The sequence below is a fragment of the Petaurus breviceps genome, unplaced genomic scaffold (assembly GCF_028583685.1).
Source record: "Petaurus breviceps papuanus isolate PSGF00001 unplaced genomic scaffold, PetGlider_PUasm1.0 214, whole genome shotgun sequence".
In the NCBI taxonomy this organism is placed as follows: domain Eukaryota; kingdom Metazoa; phylum Chordata; class Mammalia; order Diprotodontia; family Petauridae; genus Petaurus; species Petaurus breviceps.
The window spans coordinates 10,498,497-10,521,239 of record NW_027185863.1 but is presented as its reverse complement, the minus strand read 5'-3'; the positions used below and the strand labels follow the sequence as shown (position 1 = coordinate 10,521,239).

The window sequence follows — 22,743 nt, the reverse complement described above, 5'->3', positions numbered from 1 at the left end:
ACCTAACTGCTTCAAATCAAAAGGGCTAAATCACATTCTACTTCCTACTTTCCCTTAACCCCACGCAATTTTTGTATGGGAAAAGTCTGCAAAGTCAGAAGCTGACTTTGAGAAAGAAGTTATAAAGTCTGAGACATATCTTTGAAAGTCCCTGTGGAAAAAAGTCCTTCCTGCTTTGCCTTGGTGATAAAGACAGGAAAAGGAGAGGAAAGATGTATGGTCTGATCAAGTGCTATATGTGAACCTCCTGTCTTTTTTTAGTTTTAAAACCATAGACTGTTAGATCCATCTCCTACTCTACTAGCTGAAGAGGGGAGAGAGGAGGGAAAAATTTGGATCCCAGGGAGATCACCTTGCTTCCACCATTCTAGGGAAGATTTTGATTATAAGGACTAATTAACTACTCTGTCTACTCTGGAACTACTTAGTAAGTGTTGAAATTACTATAAAATTTCATGAATGATATGATGATGGATAGTTTCATGCAGAGCTTGGGATAATCAGGGCTACAGTAACATTGTTATTGTTATCACCATAAACTTCCTGACCTTTTTAAAAAAAATTTCCCTTGGAAAATCTAATTCTCTATAGGATATATATATTTCTAGCTCATCGCATATTAACTGCAACCTAACTATAAACATGTCCAAATGATGAATAGGCCCAGCTGTTAAGATAGTTGAATTGACTTCTGAATCAGCCATCATAAAATGAGTGAATGTCAGGCTAATCATAGACCTTATATCATAGAAGTTTAGGGGTAAAAGGTAGTTCTAGTTCAAACCACTCATTTCCTAAATGAGGAAATTGGAAACCCAGAGAGTCATTCAACCTCACACAGTTGTCCATGGGTACAACGGGGACAATATTTTCCAACTTCCCACCCAGTGCATTTGATGGATAAATGATTATATTGGCAAAAAGGCCTAATAGAGGCAGGCACTTTCTATTTCACAGATGGAAAAACAGAATAGTCTTGCCCTGAGCTGCATAGAATGAGGTGGAAAGGCACACTCAGCATGTCCTGGGAGCCCCCTAAGTTGTCACTCTTCTGCTGAGTGGTGGATGCCCCCTCTCCTTGTGAATTGTGAACCTCCGTGCATTTGCTGATCCAGTTATTTCAGTCACTTTCAGGAAGGACTTTTCAAGGTGAATCATTGAGGTAACTGAAACAACCAGCCTGACAGTCTGCAGAGCTGACATATTTTGGGCATCTTAGCAAATTGATGATCAGTGCCCTTCCTCCTCATCCTTCTGGAGCCTACTTAGTCACTGTTCCAGATGACCATGTGGGAAGCTGTGGGGCTCTGGGATGGCCATCAGGAATGGTGACTGAGCATGCTCTGAAAGGGTCTTTCTTCATGTAGTTTCATGAATTAAGATGGTGGATAGAGTGCCAGGACTGTAGTCAGGAAAACTCATCATCCTTAATTCAAATCTGGCCTTAGACACTTACTAGATGTGTGATCTTGGGCAAGTCACTTAACCTTGTTTGCCTCAGTTCCTCATCTATAAAATGAGATAGGGAAGGAAATGTCAAACCACTCTAGTATCTTTGCCAAGAAAACTCCAAATAGGGTTAGACAACTGAAAACGACTGAACAACAAAAATCTAAATTTTTGTAACATTGGGTTATGTTATAATGGATTTCTATTCTAATTAAATTTTTTAAAAAGAAAGTTATAGTTGAAACAAGCCAGTGCTATCATATAAACAATTTAGTGTTCATCACTTCAATAGGATGAAAGTAAGTAAATAAGTGATACTGTTCATTGGCTCTGAGATCCATTTTACTTGGTAAGTGCTTAATAAATAGTTTTGATGAATTTAATTTGGTGACATTTCAACAGTACATGGGTCCCATGGTTTTAAATAATTTTGGAATTATTTCAGAATTATATTGTCCCAGCCCTCCCCCTTTAAACAAAACATTTTTTTGCCCACTGAGAAGGTCAGAATGCTTTTTAATCAAGCTTGACAGGACAGTAATAGCACATGCGGCCAGAGCTATGGTGTTCACTCAAGGCAGCTGAAGTTTTGCCAAGGTGATCTCACACATGAAGTAGCAGCATGATGTATTTGCAGAAAGGTAGGATAAAGTCCCTGGATCAATATAAGGGGGGAGTTCTCCATATCTTCCAATAGACCATCTGTGTTTAATGACTCTAACCCTCAGGAAGTTTTTCCTTTATTTTGACCTGCACAACAATCCTACCCAATCCCCCAAACTCCTGCATCATAAGCTTGGTTTTTTTGTTCCCTCTTCTGCTCTTCCGCCTTGCCCTCTTCCCTCTTCCTATGCCTATTGTACAATACTGTGCTCAAAATGTCATAGGTGACCAATAGATGCTTAATGAGGCTACACAAAAACTAGTCACACACATATATAATCCATGTCAAATTCCCTGCCTTCTCAGTGAAGTTGGGAGGGGAGGGAGACAGAGAATTTAGAATTCAAAATTTGAAAAAAAAAAAAGAATGTCAAAATTGTTTTTTGCATGCAGTTGGAGAAAAATAAAGTATCAAATTTATTTTTTAAAAACCTAGTCATCACCTTCCACGCCAAAAGAAATAAAGGCTTCTTAGTCTTCCTCATGTATCATTTTAGTTCATATCGTCTTTCCCTAAAGGCTTTATTCTCAGGAGTCTAAAGAGTTCCTTACTTTTCGTTCTTGTTCATCATCCCTTTTCTCCATATGGTAAAACCCATTCGAAAATCACTAACTTGCTGAATCAGGGCTGGGTAGAGATTTGGAATCTAACTTGAGCCCGTTCATGCTCTTTCTTAGGAACGTGGAAGAGTTGCCGCTCACCTGCATCAGACATGCTCTTTCTGCTCTCGAGAGAACAGGAATGGAATATACTTCCTTTAAGTGGCCAAGATAACAGTAGTTGTGCTAAACTATCCAGATTTAGTTGTGAGCATATATTCAACTGGCAGGTAAGGTCAAGGCATTGGAAAACATAAGGACACCACAGAAATGTGCACCACGGACCTTTCTCTGGTCAAAATAAAACAGTGTCCACAAAAAACCAAAGAATCTCTAGTATTGATGCAGGATGCCACTTTTTTATTTAATCTTGTATATATGATCTTGTATATCTGTCTTGAAGACCTGGTTTAGAGTTCTAGCTCTGATTTGATCTCTTTGAGATTCCGTTTTCTCATCAGCATAATGAGAATAAAAAATATATGCTACCTGTCTCACAGGGTAGTTGTGAGAATAGATTCTGATGAACTTTGAGGTACTGCATAAATATAAGCAATTTTTATTATTCAATCAACTTCCAATAGAAGAGAATTAAACAGTTTGTGGAATATCAAGGTCTCAACCTCAGTAGCTCTTTTATCCTTTTAACTATTTATAAGTATCTTTTCCAGAGAAGAAGCATTGAAAAGGACCATAGGATCACAGGCTTAGAGTTGGAAGCAGGAGGGTGTGCTGGTAAATGTTTAACAGCCAACTCTCAGGGAAAAAATGTATGAAGGACACAATTTTCAGTTTAATCTGCATTATTAACATTTTTTCCATCACTTTCCAGGCCTTTTGTGGGGGGAAATTATAAAGCTAGAAAATAATCCACTTTTTTCCTGTTATTGTTTATACTGAAGAGAGACTGTATTGGTTTCTACTGACTTGTACACTTCCTCAAATAATCCATTAAAATGTCAGTGTCTACATTTTCCAGTATCTATAAGCTGATGTGCAACTTAAATGAGTTTCTTGATCAATGCCATGAACTGGTAAGTAATTAAAAAATTTTTTTGGAGACTGGACCTGGCTGTATCACCAAAGACTATCTCTGGTCAACCTTGCCTAGACCAGAAGTGTAGTGACCACTCACCATACTGCTGTTGAGCTGCGGATTGTCACAGAAGCTTTGACCTGTTCCATTTCTTACTTTGACCTTTCCTCCTTAGGCAGCCTGGTGGCACCCCTGCTTCTGGGGACTTCCCATATTGGTGTTGGGCTTACTGGATGGGTACTAGACACTAAATGGACTTTAGACCTACTGTAGCTCAGAATTCTAGAGTTCAAGAGATCCATCAATTTCACCTTCACAGGTAGTAGATTCTACAAGTGTGGTCGCTACTGCCCAGCAATTGATAAACAATTTTTATGTTCTGCTAGTTGTATTTTGCCTCTTTCCTCTCCACCTAACCCACAAAGCTAGAGTCTCCTTATCTACAAGAAACACTTAAGAGTTCTCATTTTGCTCTGAGTCATAAACTATTATTGACCTTTGGGAGATTTCCTTTTTTTTTTTTTTTTGACTGTGGGCTATAATTTTACTTTAAATTCCTAAATAAGACTTATTGAATTTGTTTTTTAAAAATTAATCTTAAAAAGTAATCGAATCCAAAATATGGTGACATATAAACTTCAGCACCAAAAGTTTAGATCCCTGAAGTCCTATGAGAAGGCGGTGGGGGCAGATGGGACTACTGCCCTCTCATAGAGCTACAGGTGCATCTCTCCCTAGCTTGGCATCCCTGCTTTTAGGGTCACTGATGGGTTGGAGAACAGAGATAGGAGAATTATCTTTGAGAAGGTCACCACTAACCCACTCCCCATCACTAAAATCTGGATGTGATGGGAACAAATATTTTCTAGGAATTAGCTTATCAGATTGTCTTGAGAGTACCAAAATGCCATCTCAAGATGCAAGAAGATAAAACATGGACAGGGAAGTTTAAAGGAGGAAGGGATTTGTGTATGTGGGAAGCCCCAGTTGTGAAACTGACTCTTGGTAATTTGAAAGGAAAGGAAAGTTTCTTTCACTGTCTTTTTTCCACTCCAATCTTTCTTTTTATGAAGACCTTTGCTCTCAGCTGCAGCCCAAAAACTTGAGCCGCTTTGTTTGCCAAAGGTATTTGTATTTTAATGGAGTAAGGAGGAGAAGTGGTCAAAAAGCCTTCAAGGATTGAACAAATGACTGGCTAATGAGGTATTTTCCCTACTGTGGCAAACAGAGGAGACATCTCTGGACAGACGATCTTGCCCTGACCATTTCTTTCTTGGAGGCAACCTTCTCTCCATCTATGTATAAGGTGGAATCTGTCTTATTGCCCCAGTGGAACATTTGAGAGTCACTCAAGGCATACTTCTTGGACTTCAGCTAAGACATTGAGCTAAATGACTTTTTTTTCACTTTCTATTTTTTTGCTGGTGGGCTCATTTGATGATGGGCTAAAATAGTCCACATTTAGTTCTAGGCTTAGATCAACTGGGGTGTTTACTCCTTGGAAAATTGCTACTAGTGCTTTTAAGAGTGAAACCTGATACCTTAAATGTTCTTCTAAACAATAAGCAAAAATACCAAATCTACCTCAAAGTCCAGGTTTAAAAAGCATCTTTTTTTTTTTTAGTGTTAACACCTCCAATTCCACATTTTCTAAATTACTAGTATAAAAACTTTAGATTTAAAATCTTTGTTTGCTTTTTTTTTTTCCTCACCTATGGTAACTAACCTTGTATCAAACATTTCCTGTGATGGTTTCAGCACTTTATAAAGTCTTGCCCCTTTTACCAGGAATTCCCTACACTAGTAAAACCATAGGCCTAGGCCATAAAAAAAATCGGATAACAGATTTTTTTCCCCTTTTTATATATGAAGAAAATTAGAAAGGAGAAGGCAAAATAATTTCCTTAAAATCAACAGAAGGCTAAGGAGCCCCAGTTTCTGGTGTGAAACTATCTACTGTCACATCATCCATGAAATTTTAAAGTTGGAAGGACACCTAGAAATAATCTAGTTTAGTCTCATCATTTTACAAATAAGGAAACTAAGGAGCAGAGAAACATTAAATGAGTTATTTGAGGTCAAACAGCTTGTGAATGGCAGGGGCAGGATTGGACGTGGTCCAAGTGTCTTTTTCATTCTATAGGAAACACTGATTTTTTCCAAAACAAAAGAGGAATTTTTTTTTTGTCCTGAGGAAAACTGGCTAAGAATCTTTCCTAATCTTCTCAGGGATCTTATAATTGTCATTTTTTGTCTTCTTATCTTTGTATCATTGTGCCTGTTACATAGGTGCTTAATTAACTGTGTATGCTATGTATGCTATTACTGCTATTATTAAGTATGAGGAGAAAAAGACTTAAGACAAGGTAGCTTTATGGTAGGAAAAAAAACCACGATGATTCTTTGACAAGTGAAAAATACTTGAACCTTTCTCTCTTTCTCCCTCTTACTCCCTTCCACTTCTTTATATGTCATTCTCTCTGTGTCTCCCTGTCTCTCTGTTTCTGTCTCTGTCTCTCTCAGAAATATTATAGGATCATATCTAGAGCTGGAAGGAGCTATCTAGTTCAACCACTTCATTTTATTTTATTTTATTTTTTGCTTTTTGGAGGGAAGAAGGCAGGGCGATTGCGGTTAAGTGACTTGCCCGAGGTCACATGACTTGTAAGTATTAAATGTCTGAGGTCAGATTTGAACTCAGGTCCTCCTGACTCCAGGGCCGGTGCTCTATTCATTGCACCAACTAGCTGCCCGAACCACTTCATTTTAGAAGTTAAGTGACTTGCCCAAGGTCATATGTATAATAAACATCAGAGGCAAGCATTAAATCCATGTTCTCTCCCTCCAGCACCTGTGTATATCCCACTTTACCACAATTGCAAAAGGCAGATATTTAAGATTGAATGAACTTCTCAAAGGAAAAAAGGGAGGGTGAGGGGTCCATTGAGTGCATAGTCAAACTTCCATAGTTGTTTAATGCCTCCTAGCTACCAGACTTCACAAGTTTATTGTATGACTGTAGCCAAGAATACAGCCAAATTCAAGGTTCCTTTCTGAGAATTTAAAAATTTGTTAACTCTGGGACTGAGACTTTAAGTAAGAAGATATTCACCTGAGTAAAAGGCTATTACTGAATACATAAACTTCCCAGAAAATGGTGATCTCTAAGAGGATTGCTGAGAGTCCCTTAGTGGGCAGAGCACAGCTGTCAGGCAGTATCATTGGCAGAGATTTTAAATGAAACTCAGGAGATATGGACTGCTTGCCACCCAGAGGTAGTCTTTATTAGTTATGTTTATGTACACTTTGGGGGTGGCACTTATAGATTGTCTTTTTAATTAGAAGACGATAATTAGACAATAATTCAAATCCAGACTCAGACACTGGCTATGTGACCCTGGGCAAGTCACTTAACCCTGCTTGCCTCAGTTTCCTCATCTGTAAAATGAGCTACAGAAGGAAATAGAAAACTACTCCAGTATTTTGGCCAAGAAAACCCCAAATGGGGTCATAAAGAGTTGGAAATGGCTGAAACAACTAAACAACAACAAAAATTCTTTAAAAAAAATAATTAGCAGGTTCAAAAATGAGAAAAATAAAGACATGTGTTAAATAGGGATAGGGACTGGACCTGTGATTTCATTGATTTTAGCAACTTCTATTAAATAAATAAAATGAAGGAGGAAACTCCCTCTACCAATGCAGGTGGATGCCTCCATTGTAATTTATGGTCTTAGAGAGTTGCCTTGTAAGAAGTTAAGTGACTTGCTCAGGGTCAGGGTCACATTGCCAATATGTGTCTTAGGTCTTTCTTGATTCAATGTTGCTTCTTTTGATCTAAAAACTGCTCAGAAATAGAGATGATGATCTTTAATTAATCAGACCTAGACTTTATACTCAATGAGTCTTAACCTGGGATTCATGAACTAAAACAAAATAACATTTTTGGATAACTTTTTTCAAGATCATTGGTTTCTTTTGTAACCCTACATATTTTATTTTATGCATTTACAAACTTTATTTTGAGAAAAGATCCAGAGACTTTACCTGACTGCCAAGCTGATCTGTGCCATAAAAAAGGTTAAGAACCCCAGTTATATAGATTGTAGAGTCTAAAGGGAACACAGTTGGAATGGCAGAAATCATATTGATAAGGAAATCTGTTCAGAGATGGTGCCTGCTCTCACCTAATGCTTAGTAACAACTTCACCTAGATATTTTGAAAACTAATCAGTAACTTTCTCCTAAAACACTTTAGGAGTTCTCCTAAAGTGAACTTGTTCTCCTAAAAACACTTTACCAGCTCCAGTTTAGGGTAATTGAATGACATTTAGGGTAATTAAAAGGATGGTCTGTGGCTTCCAGATAGGACATATAGTTCAGTATGACGCATAAACTGATTAAAGCACTGTGTGTTTACTTTGAAAAGTGATCCTCAGAAGCCTGGTGATTTATAGTGAATGTTGTGTGTTCAGATGCTCCCTAAACCCTTTTCCTGTATTAGTGGTAGAGATATCACGTGATCCTTCTCTTGTCAGGAAGAGCAGAAGTCATCGCAAGAGTAGCTAGATTATTTTGGGAGGATAACTTTAGAATATTGTAACAGAAGGCTTTGTTGTCATGGCCGTGCCTGGAAACAGTGTTTTTTTAGCCTTCGTGAATCATTTCACCACCTCTCTGAAAGAGGTCATTATAGGTGTCCATTTTGACCAATGGAGAAATCGAGGCATGAAAAATTTACAAAGTCATTGACTAACAATTTGTGCACTCAGGTCACAAAGTATGTCACCAAGTTTACTTTTTAAAACAAAGTCAATTGAGCATCAAGGGGGTGTGGATGTGTCGAGGGGTGGGAGGAAGAAGAACATTAGTACATCACCTCAGTGGGTGGACACAAGCAGAGCTGAGATCAACTGGAATGGAATTCCCACTGGGGGAGAAAGGATTCTGTAGCTTCTTATTTTATTAATTATCCTTTTTTTTTCTTTTTGGAGGGGGGAAGGTAGGGCAATTGGGGTTAAGTGACTTGCCCAAGGTCACACGATTAGTTTTTGTGTTAAGTGTCTGAGGCCAGATTGGAACTCAGGTCCTCCTGACTCCAGGGCCAGTGCTCTATTCACTGTACTACCTAGCCACCCCTAATTAATTATTCTTTTTTTTTAAAGCAATTGGGGTTAAGTAACTTGCTCAAGGTTACACAGCCAGTTATTTCTGGGTGTGGTGCTGAGTATCTGAGCCCGGATTTGATCCAGGTCATCACGACACTGGAGTCAGTGCTCTTACTCGCTGAGCTAATTAATTATTCTTAATAACTACTTGCTAACAGGTACAACATATATCAGATTGCTTATCATCTCAGGGAGGGAGGAGGGGAGTAGAATGGGAGGGAGGGAGAGAATTCAGAACTCAAAATTTAAAAAAAATATTAAAAATTATTTTTACATATAATTGGGGAAAAATAAGATATTATTTTAAAAATAACATGGTACTAAGATCAGGTATTTCTAGGTTGATATAAAGGCTTTTAGGGTCCTCTAAATTTTACCACCTTGAGAAAAAGTGCTGATTGCATCACCCCAGTTATGGCTCTCCTTCTTGGCGATAAACATCTCTCTATACAATAGCAGAAGTAAAAATAATAGTTTCTGTCTCCCAGCTGACAACGTTGTGTTCTAGCCATCTTTCTAAAACAACAAAAACAGAAACACAGTTTTGCTAATAAGGGAGAACAGGGGGCAGTGAGGTGGCACAGCAAATAGAGCACTGGCCCTGGAGTCAGGAGGACCTGAGTTCAAATCCAGCCTCAGACACTTGACACAATTACTAGCTGTGTGACTTTGGGCAAGTCACTTGACCCCAATGCCCTCCAAAAAGCAAAAAAAAAAAAAAAAAAGAAGAAGAAGAAGGGAGAACAGATGGATGATTTGGACAGAAATCATCATGAATAGTCAGTACCTTTGACTGGCTATGTAACAGTATTCCTAAAGGGTAATTTTGGCCATGCTCCATGAGGCACCCCTATAGGCCCATTCAATCTCACGAAGGCCCCTTTTCTACTTTCATAAAGTTTAAATAACTAGAGTGATGACTATGAGAAATTGCAACAGCGACAGGGCATGGTAACAGCTGTGATCCTGACTCTAGGGACTTTGCCACCATGATTTGTTCTCTCAATCTGGAATTTCTCTCAGTGTCTGGAACCTTTCCATCTGCAATATTCCTCTGCCACGCCTGCCCCCTTCTCTCATTGGTAAGTTCCTTTTGGGCCCTCCATTTTGGGGATAGGCCCCCTCCCCCTTTTTTCCTATTCCCTTCATGTGTTGTCTTTCCCCATTGGAATGTAACCTCCTGTCTTTCTAATTTTCTTATATTTGTATCCCCAATGCTTGACATAGTGTCTGGCATACAGTAAGCATTTAATAAATGCTTATCGCCTTGCCTCGCCTACATCACCTGCTGTCCTGAGCTTTTAGAAGAGCTCTCCTATTAGGCCCCCATGAATATAATTAATAAAAATTTTTATTCTAAGTTTTTGTTTTGTTTTTTTTGGGGGAAGGCAATTGGGGTTAAGTGACTTGCCCAAGGTCATGCAACTAGTAAGTGTGTCAAGTGACTGAGTTCAAATTTGAACTCAGGTCCTCCTGATTTCAGGGCTGGTGCTCTATTGTTTTAAGTCATATTTCCTATATTCATTAATTTTCCTATTGCATGTTGGGTATATGTATTTATTTCTTTAGTTCTTGATTGCAAAGAACACATCAATGTTTATAAATTAGAGAGAATATTTATAATCTACTATGTAAAATGTTTCCATTTATTCAACAATATACTATAGTTTGAAAATCTATTCTATAGATAGCACTGTGCTTTTTCTAGCTTTAATGACTAGATTTAATTTTGGAATTTTTTCAGAACTAAAAATTTAGGTTTAGAGTTAATTTTGGAATTTTCCATTCTCTTCACCTTTGTTATTGTTTTTTCCTTTTGAGGGGGGAAGGCAAGGCAATTGGAGTTAAGTGACTTGCCCAAGGTCACACAGCTAGTTAAGTGTCAAGTGTCTGAAGTCAGATTTGAACTCAATTCCTTCTGACTCCAGGGCCAGTGCTCTGTTCACTGTGCCACATAGCTGTCCCTACCTTTGTTGTTTTATTTAAAAACTCAAAAGCATTTTCCCCCTCTCTTCTTCCAATTCTTTTTTGACCCCATTTGGGTTTGGGTTTTTTTTGTTTGTTTATTTGTTTTTGACAAAGATACTGGAGTACTTTGCCATTTCCTTTTCCAGCTCATTTTACAGATGAGGAAACTGAAGCAAACAGGGACTTACCCAGGGTCACACAGCCAGTAAAGTATCTGAGGTCAGATTTAAACTCAGGTCTTCCTGATTCTGGGTCCAGTACTGTATCCACTATACTACCTAACTGTCCCCAAGGGACAGCTAGCAGGGAGCATTTCTGGGCTATGGTGAAAAACAAATGATGGCTCGAAATCCAAAGAGATTAGTGCTAGCCCCCCAGCCAATAGACCTAAATTCTAGTATAGCTTTTTCTTTATATGATCTTAGTTGGGCTATTTATTTCTCCCATTTTATAGATAACAGAGGCATAAGAAATTACTGACTTATCCAAGACCATTCAGCTAGGATGTGATTCAGTCTCACTCTGATTGCACAAATGGTGGTGTTTCAAACCTTCCTAGGTCTCAGTTTTTTCATTTGTAAAGCAGGGATGAAACATGTACACACACGTGTATAGATATACATATATACATACACATCTATATCTATGTAAATTTTTTTTGGATGGAGGGGTGGTCCAGATCTGTTAATTTATGTATGTAGGAAACTCTCCACAGATGCAGATGGGCAACTAATTAATAATTTGTATCATTATAATATAAATCAAATATCAATATATTTATTATATTCAATTTATAAATATAAACTTATATTATAGATATAATATAGTAATTAATAATTTGACATCTTAGAGAGCTGCCTGTGCCTCTATGAGGTCAAGTGATTTCTCAATGGTAACCCAGTTAATGTGTATCTGAAGGGGGCTTAAAACTCTAGTCTTTCCGACTCCAAGGCCAATAGCCTTCTATCCTCTAAATCTGGCTGCTGCATCTCAGGGATTTCCATCTGCTAAATCTAGCTGCTGCATCTCAGGGATGATCATTTCAGCCTGAAATATTTCATAGAGATGTTGCAGATATGAAAACTTGGACTTTCTCTTGTATTCTTTTTACCTGTTTAGTTCTCATCCATCCTTTAAAAACTATTTCAAATGCTACCCTTTCTAATAAAAACTTCTGTTATCTTTCATCAAGCAGTAATTATCTTTTCTCCCTCTAGTCTCATATACATTATTTTGCATTCCTCTAATGCATTTATAATGTAAATGTACCATAATTATTTGCACATGACTTATAACTCTCCTCAATTGTGTATCTCTATGAGGTGTAGGAACCAAGTCTTATCTGAACTGCATTTCCCTCAGAATCTAATGCAATGTTTTGTACATAGAAAGTGCTTAATTATTTTCTGGTTTGAATTAAATGGAAAGTATTTTTAAAAATTTGTATATAATTTAAATTTAAATTTTCCCAAGGATAGGGAAATTTAATAAATTTGCAAGCTGATGTCCACATTCTCCAAAAAATATCATAACACAAAAATAATACTATAAAATTACAGACACAATACAAATACTATAGAAGTGACTTTGAAATTTTGCCTCCAAGGGAAAATTTGCATGGAAAACTGTGGGAGATAGCAAAGATAGCATGGAAGGGGAGGCCAGGCAGCACAGCGAGTAAGAGCACCAGCTCCAGTGTCGGGATGACCTGGGGATCGAATCCAGGCTCAGATACTTAGCACTACACCCAGAAATAACTGGTCGTGTAACCTTGAGCAAGTTACTTAACCCTCATTGCTTTAAAAAAAAAAAAGATAACATGGAATCACTGGTCCAGGAGAACTGGAAGCAACTTTTTTTGCATGAGTGACACCATGTTATTTCTAAAACCTTAATCCTCTCATCGTAGGATCACGGCAGGGGGTGAAGTTCCCCTATCTATGTCCACCTTGTCAATTGTCACAGTTAACTGTTTCTCAGTTTACCTTAACATGCAACTTTAGCATTCATATCCTCATTTCCTATTCCACTATGAAATTAAACTCTGAACGCAACATTTCTTGTTATTGGAAGTGGGAGAAGAGGCCAGGTACCTTAAGTGGCAACCTTGGTTTTTCAGTGACAAACCTTATAGTTTTAGACAGGTCCCTGAATTTCTCTTATTTCTCAACTGTAAGAAACCACAGCAACATAAGGTGTTCTGGTGTGGTGAGTTCATTCATAACTAATTTTAGCACTTTGACATTCTTTTTTTTTTTTTTTAAGCAATCAGGGTTAAGTAACTTGCTCAAGGTTACACGGCCAGGTGTTTCTGGGTGGGTGCTAAGTGTCTGAGCCCGGGATTTGATCTCCAGGTCGTTCTGACACTGGAGCCGGTGCTCTTACTCGCTGTGCTACCGGGCCGTCCCCCACTTTGACATTCTTGGTGGAGAGCCTTATGTCATGTTACTATGTCATTAATGGAATCGTCATGGAGGATAGCTAGAGAAATTAGCACATTAAAGCAAAAACAGGAGTTTGGGGGTTTTACAAGAATGCTCTTGAGACAGATAGATGGTACAGTAGATAGCACATTGGACCTGGAGTCAGGAAGACCTGAGTTCAAATCTGGTCTCAGACACTTACTAGCTTGTGTGACCTTAGACAAGTCACTTAACCTCTGTCTGCCTCAGTTTCCACAACTGTAAAATGAAGATAATAATAATAGCAACTGCTTCCCAGGGTTGTTGTGAGGATCAAATAAGATAATATTTATAAAGTGCTTAGCACAGTGACCGGCACATATTAGGTACTTTAAAAATACTACATATTAATATTATTATGATGAGGAGACTCTGGATAACTGCTAACATTTTAGAATATTATACTGAAGTCCATCTTCCTTTTTCAAATGTCCTTTTACCCTTTGTATTGTTTGTTCTAATTCTGCATTTCATAGGATTGGGAGATGGAAAGTCCCTTAGAGGGGTCTTAAAGTGTAGCCTAGGGACCCCTTTCAGAGGGTCCATTAAATGCAAACTATTTTCATAATAATACTAAGCAGTTTTAATTTCAAATATGATCATTATTGGTAGATATAACTCACATAAGAAAAAGCTCTTTTTTTCCAAGTATAAAGAGTATAATTTTTCAGAATATAAACTGAGACCAAAAAGTCTGAGAACCACTGGTCTTATCCAACCCCATCACTTTAGAGAGAAGATGGAGGCCAAAGGAAGGGAGGTGACTTGTCCAAAATCACAAAAGGAATAAGTAGAAGAGCTGAGATTTGAGTTCAAATCCTTCACCTCCCAATCCAGGGTTCCTCCCACTGCCCACATTATTATGGGATAAGGAAATCGAAAAGGCCTTTTTCACATTCAGTTTAAAATTAAACTTTTAAAATTAAAAAATAAAAAATATTTTTAAAAGTTTAAAAATAAACTTTTCTGGTCCACATGAACTATTAAGTTCAAGATTCAGAGACTTCAGCAGGAGCAGTTTCTTAAAATTGAAAGTCAATTGCTAATGGTAATTTTAATTCAGCTGATCTCCATTTGTTTAAGGCCTATCTTTACATCACTTAATTTAATGAAGAAAAACTCTATTTAGCACCCAATGAGCAAATATATCATTTTCAAATCCTGAGCAAAAATACATTTTATAAATCTAGAATGTGTTTCTCTCTCTCTCTCTTTTTTGGCCCAGACCTGTGAGTTCATAGAGTAAGGAACTCCCAGTAAGGAATTTCCTTTACCAGTTAAGATTGGCAACCTCTCCAAAATTTATAGTCAGGACATATGATTTCATGAATGTATGGAACTCCAAGGAAAGAATCTTCTTCTATGAATGCTGATAGGCAACATGTCTAGGTCTTTTAATCTTAGAGGATTCCTTTGAATACTTAGAGGTTAAGGGACCTGCCCAGGGTCAAAAAGCCAATGTGTGTCAGAACTGAGGTCTTCTTGAGGCCAGCTCTCTATTCAGTATACTATAGGGCTTCTTGGACATTTCTATTTAACCCTACTTAATTAGACTTCTCCTGGGAAAAGGTATTTTTTTTTAGAGGGGGGGAAGGCAAGGCAATTGGGGTTAAGTGACTTGCCCAAGGTCACACAGCTAGTAAGTGTCACGTGTCTGAGGCCGAATTTGAACTCAGGTCCTCCTGACTCCAGGGCTGGTGCTCTATTCACTGCACCACCTTGCTGTTAAGTTTTTACTCAAAGTAAATACAGTATACTAACCCTAGTTTCTCTTTTGTCATTATCTATAATATTAAAACTTTTTCTCCTGAGTTCTCTTGATGATAAAACCATGCCAGTATTTGGGATCATTATTTCCAATTATTAAAAAAAAAAAATGAAATTCATGGGTCAGCTATATGGTGCAGTGAATAGAATACTGGCCCTGGAGTAAGGAGGACCTGAGTTCAAATGTGACCTCAGACACTTAACACAAAACTAGCTGTGTGGCCTTGGGCAAGTCACTTAACCCCAAATTGCCCTACCTTCCCCCCTCCAAAAAAAAAAAGCAAAATAAAATAAAATGCAAAACCCCTTTGGTTCAATAGTTTGAAGACTTCAGCAAACATTATCTTTTCCCTGAAAGAGGAAAAGGGACACAACTCACCAATTCCTGTTCCCACTCTATATACCACAAGCCATTTTTGGCTTCCCATTTGAAATTCATCTCAAAAACTGTGCATGATGAATGATGGTGTAAGAAACTTGAGAGATAAAGAAAGAGCAGCGAATTTGAATTATCTCAAGCAGTGATTCATAACCTGGGGTCTGCAAAGTTGTTTTAAAAATACTTTTATAACTGCATTTCAGGTGGTTTTCTTTTGTAACCCTATATAATTTGTGCATTTAAAAACATTTGGAGGGGGGGTGGCACTAGATGGTACAGTGAATAGAGCACTAGCCCTGGAGTAAGGAGGACATGAGTTCAAATCCAACCTCAGACACTTAACACTTACTAGCCATGTGACCTTGGGCAAGTCACTTAACCCCAATTGCCCTGCCTTTCCCCCCTCCAAAAAAGCAAAAAAAAACCAAAACAAAACAAAAAAAAACAAAACATTCCGAAAAGAGGTCCATAGGCTTCACCAGGATGCCAAAAGGGTCATGACGCAAAATTGGTCAAAGAGAACCCCTGATTTAAAATACAATCGATTGCTTGAACTCAAACATCAGGGTGCTTAGTTAGCTGCAGCTTTTGACTCCCATATTTCCACAGGTGATTTTGACCCTCTCCAATCATAAGTAATGAGTACCTCTCTTCATTAGTCTACTGACACAAAACCAAACCCCAAGGGGAAAAAAATAGGAGTAAAGGGCACTTCTTCCCCCAAGAACACAATCATATACACAGAGATATCTATGTATGAGTGCCTTGTGGTGTTAGACTGGAAGCCATTTGGAAGTAGGAATCATGCCAAGAGTACCTTGGGTGCTCAATGAAGGGATTAACCAGCACAATCTGCTCTTGCCGTGTATTAGCTAGAGAGCGGCTAGCAGCCTGAGGGGTACACACACACCACAGCTTTAGGTTTCCGTTCCAGGGAATGTCCTGTGGACCATGTTCTGTGAGGCAAGGCCTTTTAGATGCATACACAGAGAACATAAAAGGAACAAGAAAGTATCTAGCCAAGCTGCAGAGGGGAAATGGTGCCAAAGCGGACGCAGCGTTAAACATGAAACTGTCTTTTGCTTGTTTTATTCACACCAGATGCTACTTTTTTTTTTCCTTTTAAGTTGTCCAGAGCACAGTTATTTTTAAGGAGGGAGCAACTGCTTTCTTTCTTGGGTCTCTCAGAAAGAGAAATCTCAGTCATGGGGAAGACATCACTTCTGGATCAGTGAGCCTGAATGGGGGGAAAAGCTGCAGAAGACCCAGCCTGCAAATTGTCATGCTGACCTCATCACACGTGACAAGCCCAGACCAAGGAAAAAGAGAATGATGTTTGTGAGCAACACGAACGCCATTTATTTCTGAGTTTGTTTAGGAAGTTGCTTAAAGAAAGAGTTTGTTCTAGAAGATCTAGTGTGATTAAAAACACAGGCTGGAAATGTTAAAACACACTGTCATTTGGCTGCATCACGAGTGCACAAAATTACGGATTTTTTTTCCCCGTCATAGAAACATCTCCAGCAATAATACAAAAGCTTCATCACACCAAGAAGGGATCAATGTTTTATCAATAAATCTTTGGTGAGCATTCAATTTGCTTGTGTGCAATTCATAAAAATACAAATCTAAATGGGTGAAGCCAATGATAGTGGTGGTAGAAATTTACAATCTATAAGAGACATTTCTGAGGATAGCCATTGACGTTAGCTTTGTCGAAATAACAGAGCAGAGAGCATTAGTTTTGCAGTACAAATAAAATACACAGTTGTCCGGGAGATGATTGGTTTCTTTGGAGGTTCGAGTGGGGCAAATTATATATGATTGCCACAATAAAATGGGTTTGTATCAGCTAATTTAAAAGAAGGTTATTCTCACAGGACAAAAATGTATTTCACATAGCAATTAGGATGTTGGAAAATCCTTGAAATCGGGCTGTGGGTCGTGCTTGCCTGTGGCCAATTATGCATGGACCTCTTTGCTAGCCGAAAACTGCACACAGATATTATTACACAAATAAAAGCTCATTTAGCCTGCACTGTGGAAACTAAGGGGTTACCCATAGGACTTGGAAAGTCTCTACAGAAAGGGAAAGTGGCAGAAGTGGCTTTACTTTTCTTCTGTGGATATGCGGTAAAGTGCTTCGCCCAAGTTCTCAAGCTTCTGTTTGTGTTCCAGGTCCTGGTACAAGCCTTTGGGAACGTTGTTCAGGCCGTAGAGCAAGCCATATATACATCCAGCAATAGACCCAGTTGCTGCACTCTCACCTGAAACAGGAAACAAGAGCCTTAGGGAATCTCAAAGCGAGGTGGGAAATGAGAGCTCACTGGTTCTTACCTCCCCCTCATTTTTTACAGATAAGGAAACAGATCTGTCAATCCATTACTCAATAAACATTAAGCATTTATGATGTCAGTCACTGTACTAGAATACATAGACTAAGATGAGAGAGTCTCTGCCCTTAAGGACGACCAAATGTGCACAGACAGGTATAAACAAAATAAATAAATATAAATTTTGAGAGGAGGTATTAACCACTGCAGGGAAGCTAGGCTGCTCAGTGGAAAGAACACTGGGCCTCGGGTCAGGAAGACCTGAGTTCAAAACCAACCTCAGACACTAGCTCTGTGGCCCTGGGCAAGTCACTTAACCTCTGTTTGCTTTTACCCATCAAAGAGGGTATCAAATCACTCCAGTGTCTTTGCCAAGAACACCCCGTGGAGAGTATGGTCCACGGGCTAAAGAGGAGTTGGGTGCCACAAAATGTCTGAACAAAAAGTTAGCCACTGGAGGTATCAGGAAAGACTAACATGCAGTGGGAAGGATCTTCCAACTTGAAGCCTTTGATAAGGGTTCCTCTTGGCTTGGTAGATTACCAAATAGAATTACAACACGGTACAGTCCTTTGTCAGAATTGAGAAACAGGTGATGTTTAGACCCCTTTTTCTAGCCCTACCCTATTCACTTTCAGAAGCCTAGTGCCCTCACCTCATCAACACCTATTCCCTGTATAGGATCTGCTAGCAATCTTTGACAGTTTAGTGTACCTTGAAGGCAGTGCATTTCTTCTTCCAGGGAAATTTTCATTTACATTTTGATCTTTAACTGTGGAGTGTTTTGTTAAAGGAATCACTGTGAGTGGGTGGGTCCTATCACAGCAATTGCCCTAAGAGTAATATTAGACATGTGGGATCAGGCTGAGTTAAATCAGCGACTGCATTGTGTTTCTTTCTTGGGAATAAACTTTTCTTTCAGGCTCTCCAAGCTCCTTTGGATTCCATCTGGCAATTTTTGCCATATTTGGGAACATGCCAAATTTAGCCTCTTACTCCCATATCTCTTTTCCCTTTTCGTCTCTTTTGACTACTGTCAACACCTCCTTCTGGTCATCCTCCACGTGAACCGCTGCAGGCTCCTTCTGTTCTCCAGCTAAATTTCTTTCCTGGATTACTAGGAAGACATGCCTACTGAGATTTTCTACTTTTTCTATTCCTATAAAAATACTGATTCTATGTTGTTGTTCTTTAGGAGATTCTTTCTAACACTTTGTGACCCCATTTAGGGTTTTCTTGGCAAAGATACTAGAACGGTTTGCCATTTCCTTCTCCAGCTCATTTGACATATGAGGAAACTGGGGCAAACAAAATCTTTCACCACTCAGCTTCCTTTCTTTCAATTTTCTTATGAGGTAATTCCTCTGTGACTCATTTTTCCTGATCACATTTTCCCCTTGTCCTATCTTCCTTCCTATACTTCATCCATTTGCCCTCACTCTGCTCACCATAGTTCCCTTCATCTGCTTATTGATATATGGCAAATGGTCATAGTGGGGAGAATGTTAGAATTGTAGTAAGGAATACAAGGGGTTAACTCCTGCTCCTTGACACTTACTAGTTGTGGGGTTCTGGACAAATCATTTAGCCTGTCTGAACCTCACTTTCCTCATCTTTAAAATTGACTAATAATAGTATATAATTCTAAGGGATATTGTGACACTTAAATGAGAAATGTATGTAAATTGCCTTGCAGATTGTAAAGTAATAAATAAATGTCAGTAATTTTGATTTACTGACCCCTTCCAACTCTTGGGTTGGCCATAACTCCTCATAAAACTCCTCCTTTCACCTTTTTTCCTCCTCCTTTCTCTTCTCCTCCCCTCTTTCAAAAAAAGTCCTAAAAACCTACCTCTATTAACCAGTTTTAAAACCTCCAATGATGAGGTATTTTGTAACTTCATATTATAAGTAGGATTCTTATCCAGGTCTCAGACAGATTCTCTGTTGTTGTTTAGGAGATTAGTTCTATCAAACTCTTCATGACTCAATTTGGAGTTTTCTTGGCAAAGATACTGGAGTGGTTTGCCATTTCCTTCTTCAACTCATTTGACAACTGAGGCAAACAGGGTTAAGTGACTTGCCCAAGGTCACATAGCTAATAAGTGTCTGAGTCCAGATTTGAGCTCAGGAAGACAAGTCTTACTGACTCCAAACCCAGCGCTCTACCCACTGAGCCACCAACTGCCCTAGAGATTCTCTGTGCTATAATTTTATTCTATTATTACCTATAATCCTGTGCTACACACTTCTTCATCTGATCCTTGCCTGTTATATGGCAATAGACCAGATATCTAAAGCATAATGTGAAAGGGGAGGTCTGTCTTAATTTCCTTCTTCCCCTAAGGGAAGCATGATGTAATATTGATTGCACCCTGTGTTGATGAAAACATTAAGTAAAACAAATTCATCTAACTTCAGAGAATCAGAGCATCTTTGAATTGTACAAGGAAAATCAGAGGTCATAATATAACCTCTTACCTACATATGCACAACACAGATAGAGATTAAAGTCAAGTAATGGCATGATAGTGGACACTACAGAAGCTGAGATATCAACCTAGTCAATCCAGCTGATAAATCCTGCCTTAGTTCTGAGCCAGTACTCATAAAGAATTCCCACCTGCTCCAACACAATATATTTGATTTTTTTCTCCCACTTGAACTGGGGAGAAGAGGTCAGTATGGGGTTGCATAAGAAAACACACTTGCCACTGGTGTCTCTGAGTGTTTGAAACCAACAATAACAAAGAAGAAAGAAAAAAGGGTAGGACGTATTTTTATTTACTTTGCTCCAAACTGTCTTCTTATGTTGGGGAATGTGCAGTTTAAAGTGCACTAAGGGGGTGGCCAGGTAGCACAGCGAGTAAGAGCACCGGCCCCAGAGTCGGGATGACCTGGGATCGAATCCAGGCTCAGATACTTAGCACCCACCCAGAAATAACTAGCCGTGTAACCTTGAGCAAGTTACTTAACCCCAATTGCTTTAAAAAAAAAAAAGTGCACTAAGACTTTTGGGACACTACGGATAGACACACATTTGCTGTAGTTGTAGTCAGTGTGCCCATATTTTTGCATTGTTTGTGAGGTGGATTTTAGTGTGTATAAGGTGGATTTTGTTATTCTTTTTTAGATAATAGTTTCCAGGGTCATAGATACTAGTTCCCAGGATCCATGGCTTGTAAACATCTTCACCATGCTTGTGCATCATATTATAATCTTAAGATAATGTAAACATTGATTTCAGCTGGTAAATACCCACTGTGACTATGCAGTGAGACATAGAGATGAGTTAATGCAGGCTGTTGCTGGCAAATTGCCTTTTTTTGTTTTTTACTCTATAAATCAAGCGGGCACTGGTCAATAAGTGGGGAATCTGTACGCTTGCTTCAACTGTCCCTCATTGAGACTGAGGGGACCCGTAGGAGTTGTGTTCCCATTATCAAAAACCTCTTTGAGACGACTAGAATAAAGTAAACTTATTTAACCCCTTATTATGACTCCGTTCCTGTCTTCCTGTCTGCCCAGATCAAGAGTAAACCTGTTAGAAAAGTTCCTGCTCCCCCTCCTGTGCCCTCTAACACGCATGTTCTCAATTTTCCATTTAGCATGATTTCATATCTACATGTCCATGTTTGGATAGCAACCATATTCTCATTCTTTTAAAGAGTTCCTTAGTGTTCTAGCATGTTAAAACACCATGGTTTACTTTGTCATTCCCTTATTTGGACACATATTAGTTGTTCCAATTGTATCCCACTGTAAGTTATGTTCTGTGAGACTTTTATAGATGTTGGAGGGACCATCCGTTCCTGTCTAAGCACAGGTGCTGTTAGTCTTGGATGCTCTTATAGTTACACATAAGACCATCTGGGCAGACTGATAAAGTTATAAAAAGGATCAGGTTTTAATGGTGGGGGGGAATATAATATATCCTGGGGCAGTTAAGTGGCATAGTGGATAGAGCACTGGGTCTGGAGTCAGATTCATCTCCCTGAGTTCAACCAGTTTCAGATACTAGGTGTGACCCTGGGCAAGTCACTTAACCCTGTTTGCCTCAGTTTCCTCATCTGGAAAATGAACTGGAGAAGAAAATGGCAAACTGGTTCAATATCTTTGCCAAGAAAACCTCAAAATGGGGGTGATGGAGCATTGGAAACAACTGAAACAATTAATAAAAAACAACACATAATATATTTAGCTAATATAATATATTATCTTGCATAATTTATACTCAATATTACAAAAATGAACAATTTTGAGGACTTTTATAAACTGATGAAGAATGAAATGAACAGAACTAGGAGGGAGAGAGGCATTTCTTATGCACTTTCTACGTAGGCACTGGTCTGAGAACTTTTATAAACATTCTTATTTGATTCTCATGACAGCCTTGGGAGGTAGGAGCTATTATTATGATTAGTAAGTTTTTGAGGCTGAATTTGAGCTCAGGTTTTCTCAACTCCAGGCCTAGTTATCTATTTACTATACCACCTATCTCCTACTTTATATATTAATAGCAGCATTGTAAAAAAACAACTTTGAAAGCTGTAAGAACTATGAGAAACACAATGACCATTCATGATTCTAGAGGACCAACAATGTAATATACCATCCTTTTCTCTCTGCTCTTGCTTTTAGGGTGCTATCTAACTCACTTTCTCTCTCTCTCTCTCTCTCTTTCTCTCTCCCTCTCTCTCTCTTTCTCTCTCCCTCTCTCTTTCCTCTCTCTCTTTCTCTCTCTCTTTTTCTCCCTCTCTCTCTCTTTCCTCTCTCTCTCCTCTCTCTCTCTTCTCTCTCTCTCTTTCTCTCTCCCTCTCTCTCCTCTCTCTCTCTTTCTCTCTCCCTCTCTCTCTCCTCTTTCTCTCTCTCCTCTCTCTCTCTCTCCCTCTCTCTCTCTCTCCTCTCTCTCTCTCTC

General features: G+C 38.7%; 1 protein-coding gene across 1 annotated transcript in view; it reads right to left on the bottom strand.

Annotated features, from left to right (window-relative positions):
• The window catches only part of ADPRHL1 (ADP-ribosylhydrolase like 1), an 88,444-nt gene that overhangs the window by 15,959 nt on the left and 49,742 nt on the right, over window positions 1–22,743 (bottom strand). Inside the window, exons 6-7 of the mRNA XM_069093938.1 lie at window positions 18,392–18,395; window positions 17,606–17,759 (exon numbers count right to left, since the gene is read on the bottom strand). Of these exons, the coding sequence (XP_068950039.1) occupies window positions 17,606–17,759; window positions 18,392–18,395 (158 nt within the window). The remainder of the gene's footprint in view (window positions 1–17,605; window positions 17,760–18,391; window positions 18,396–22,743) is intronic.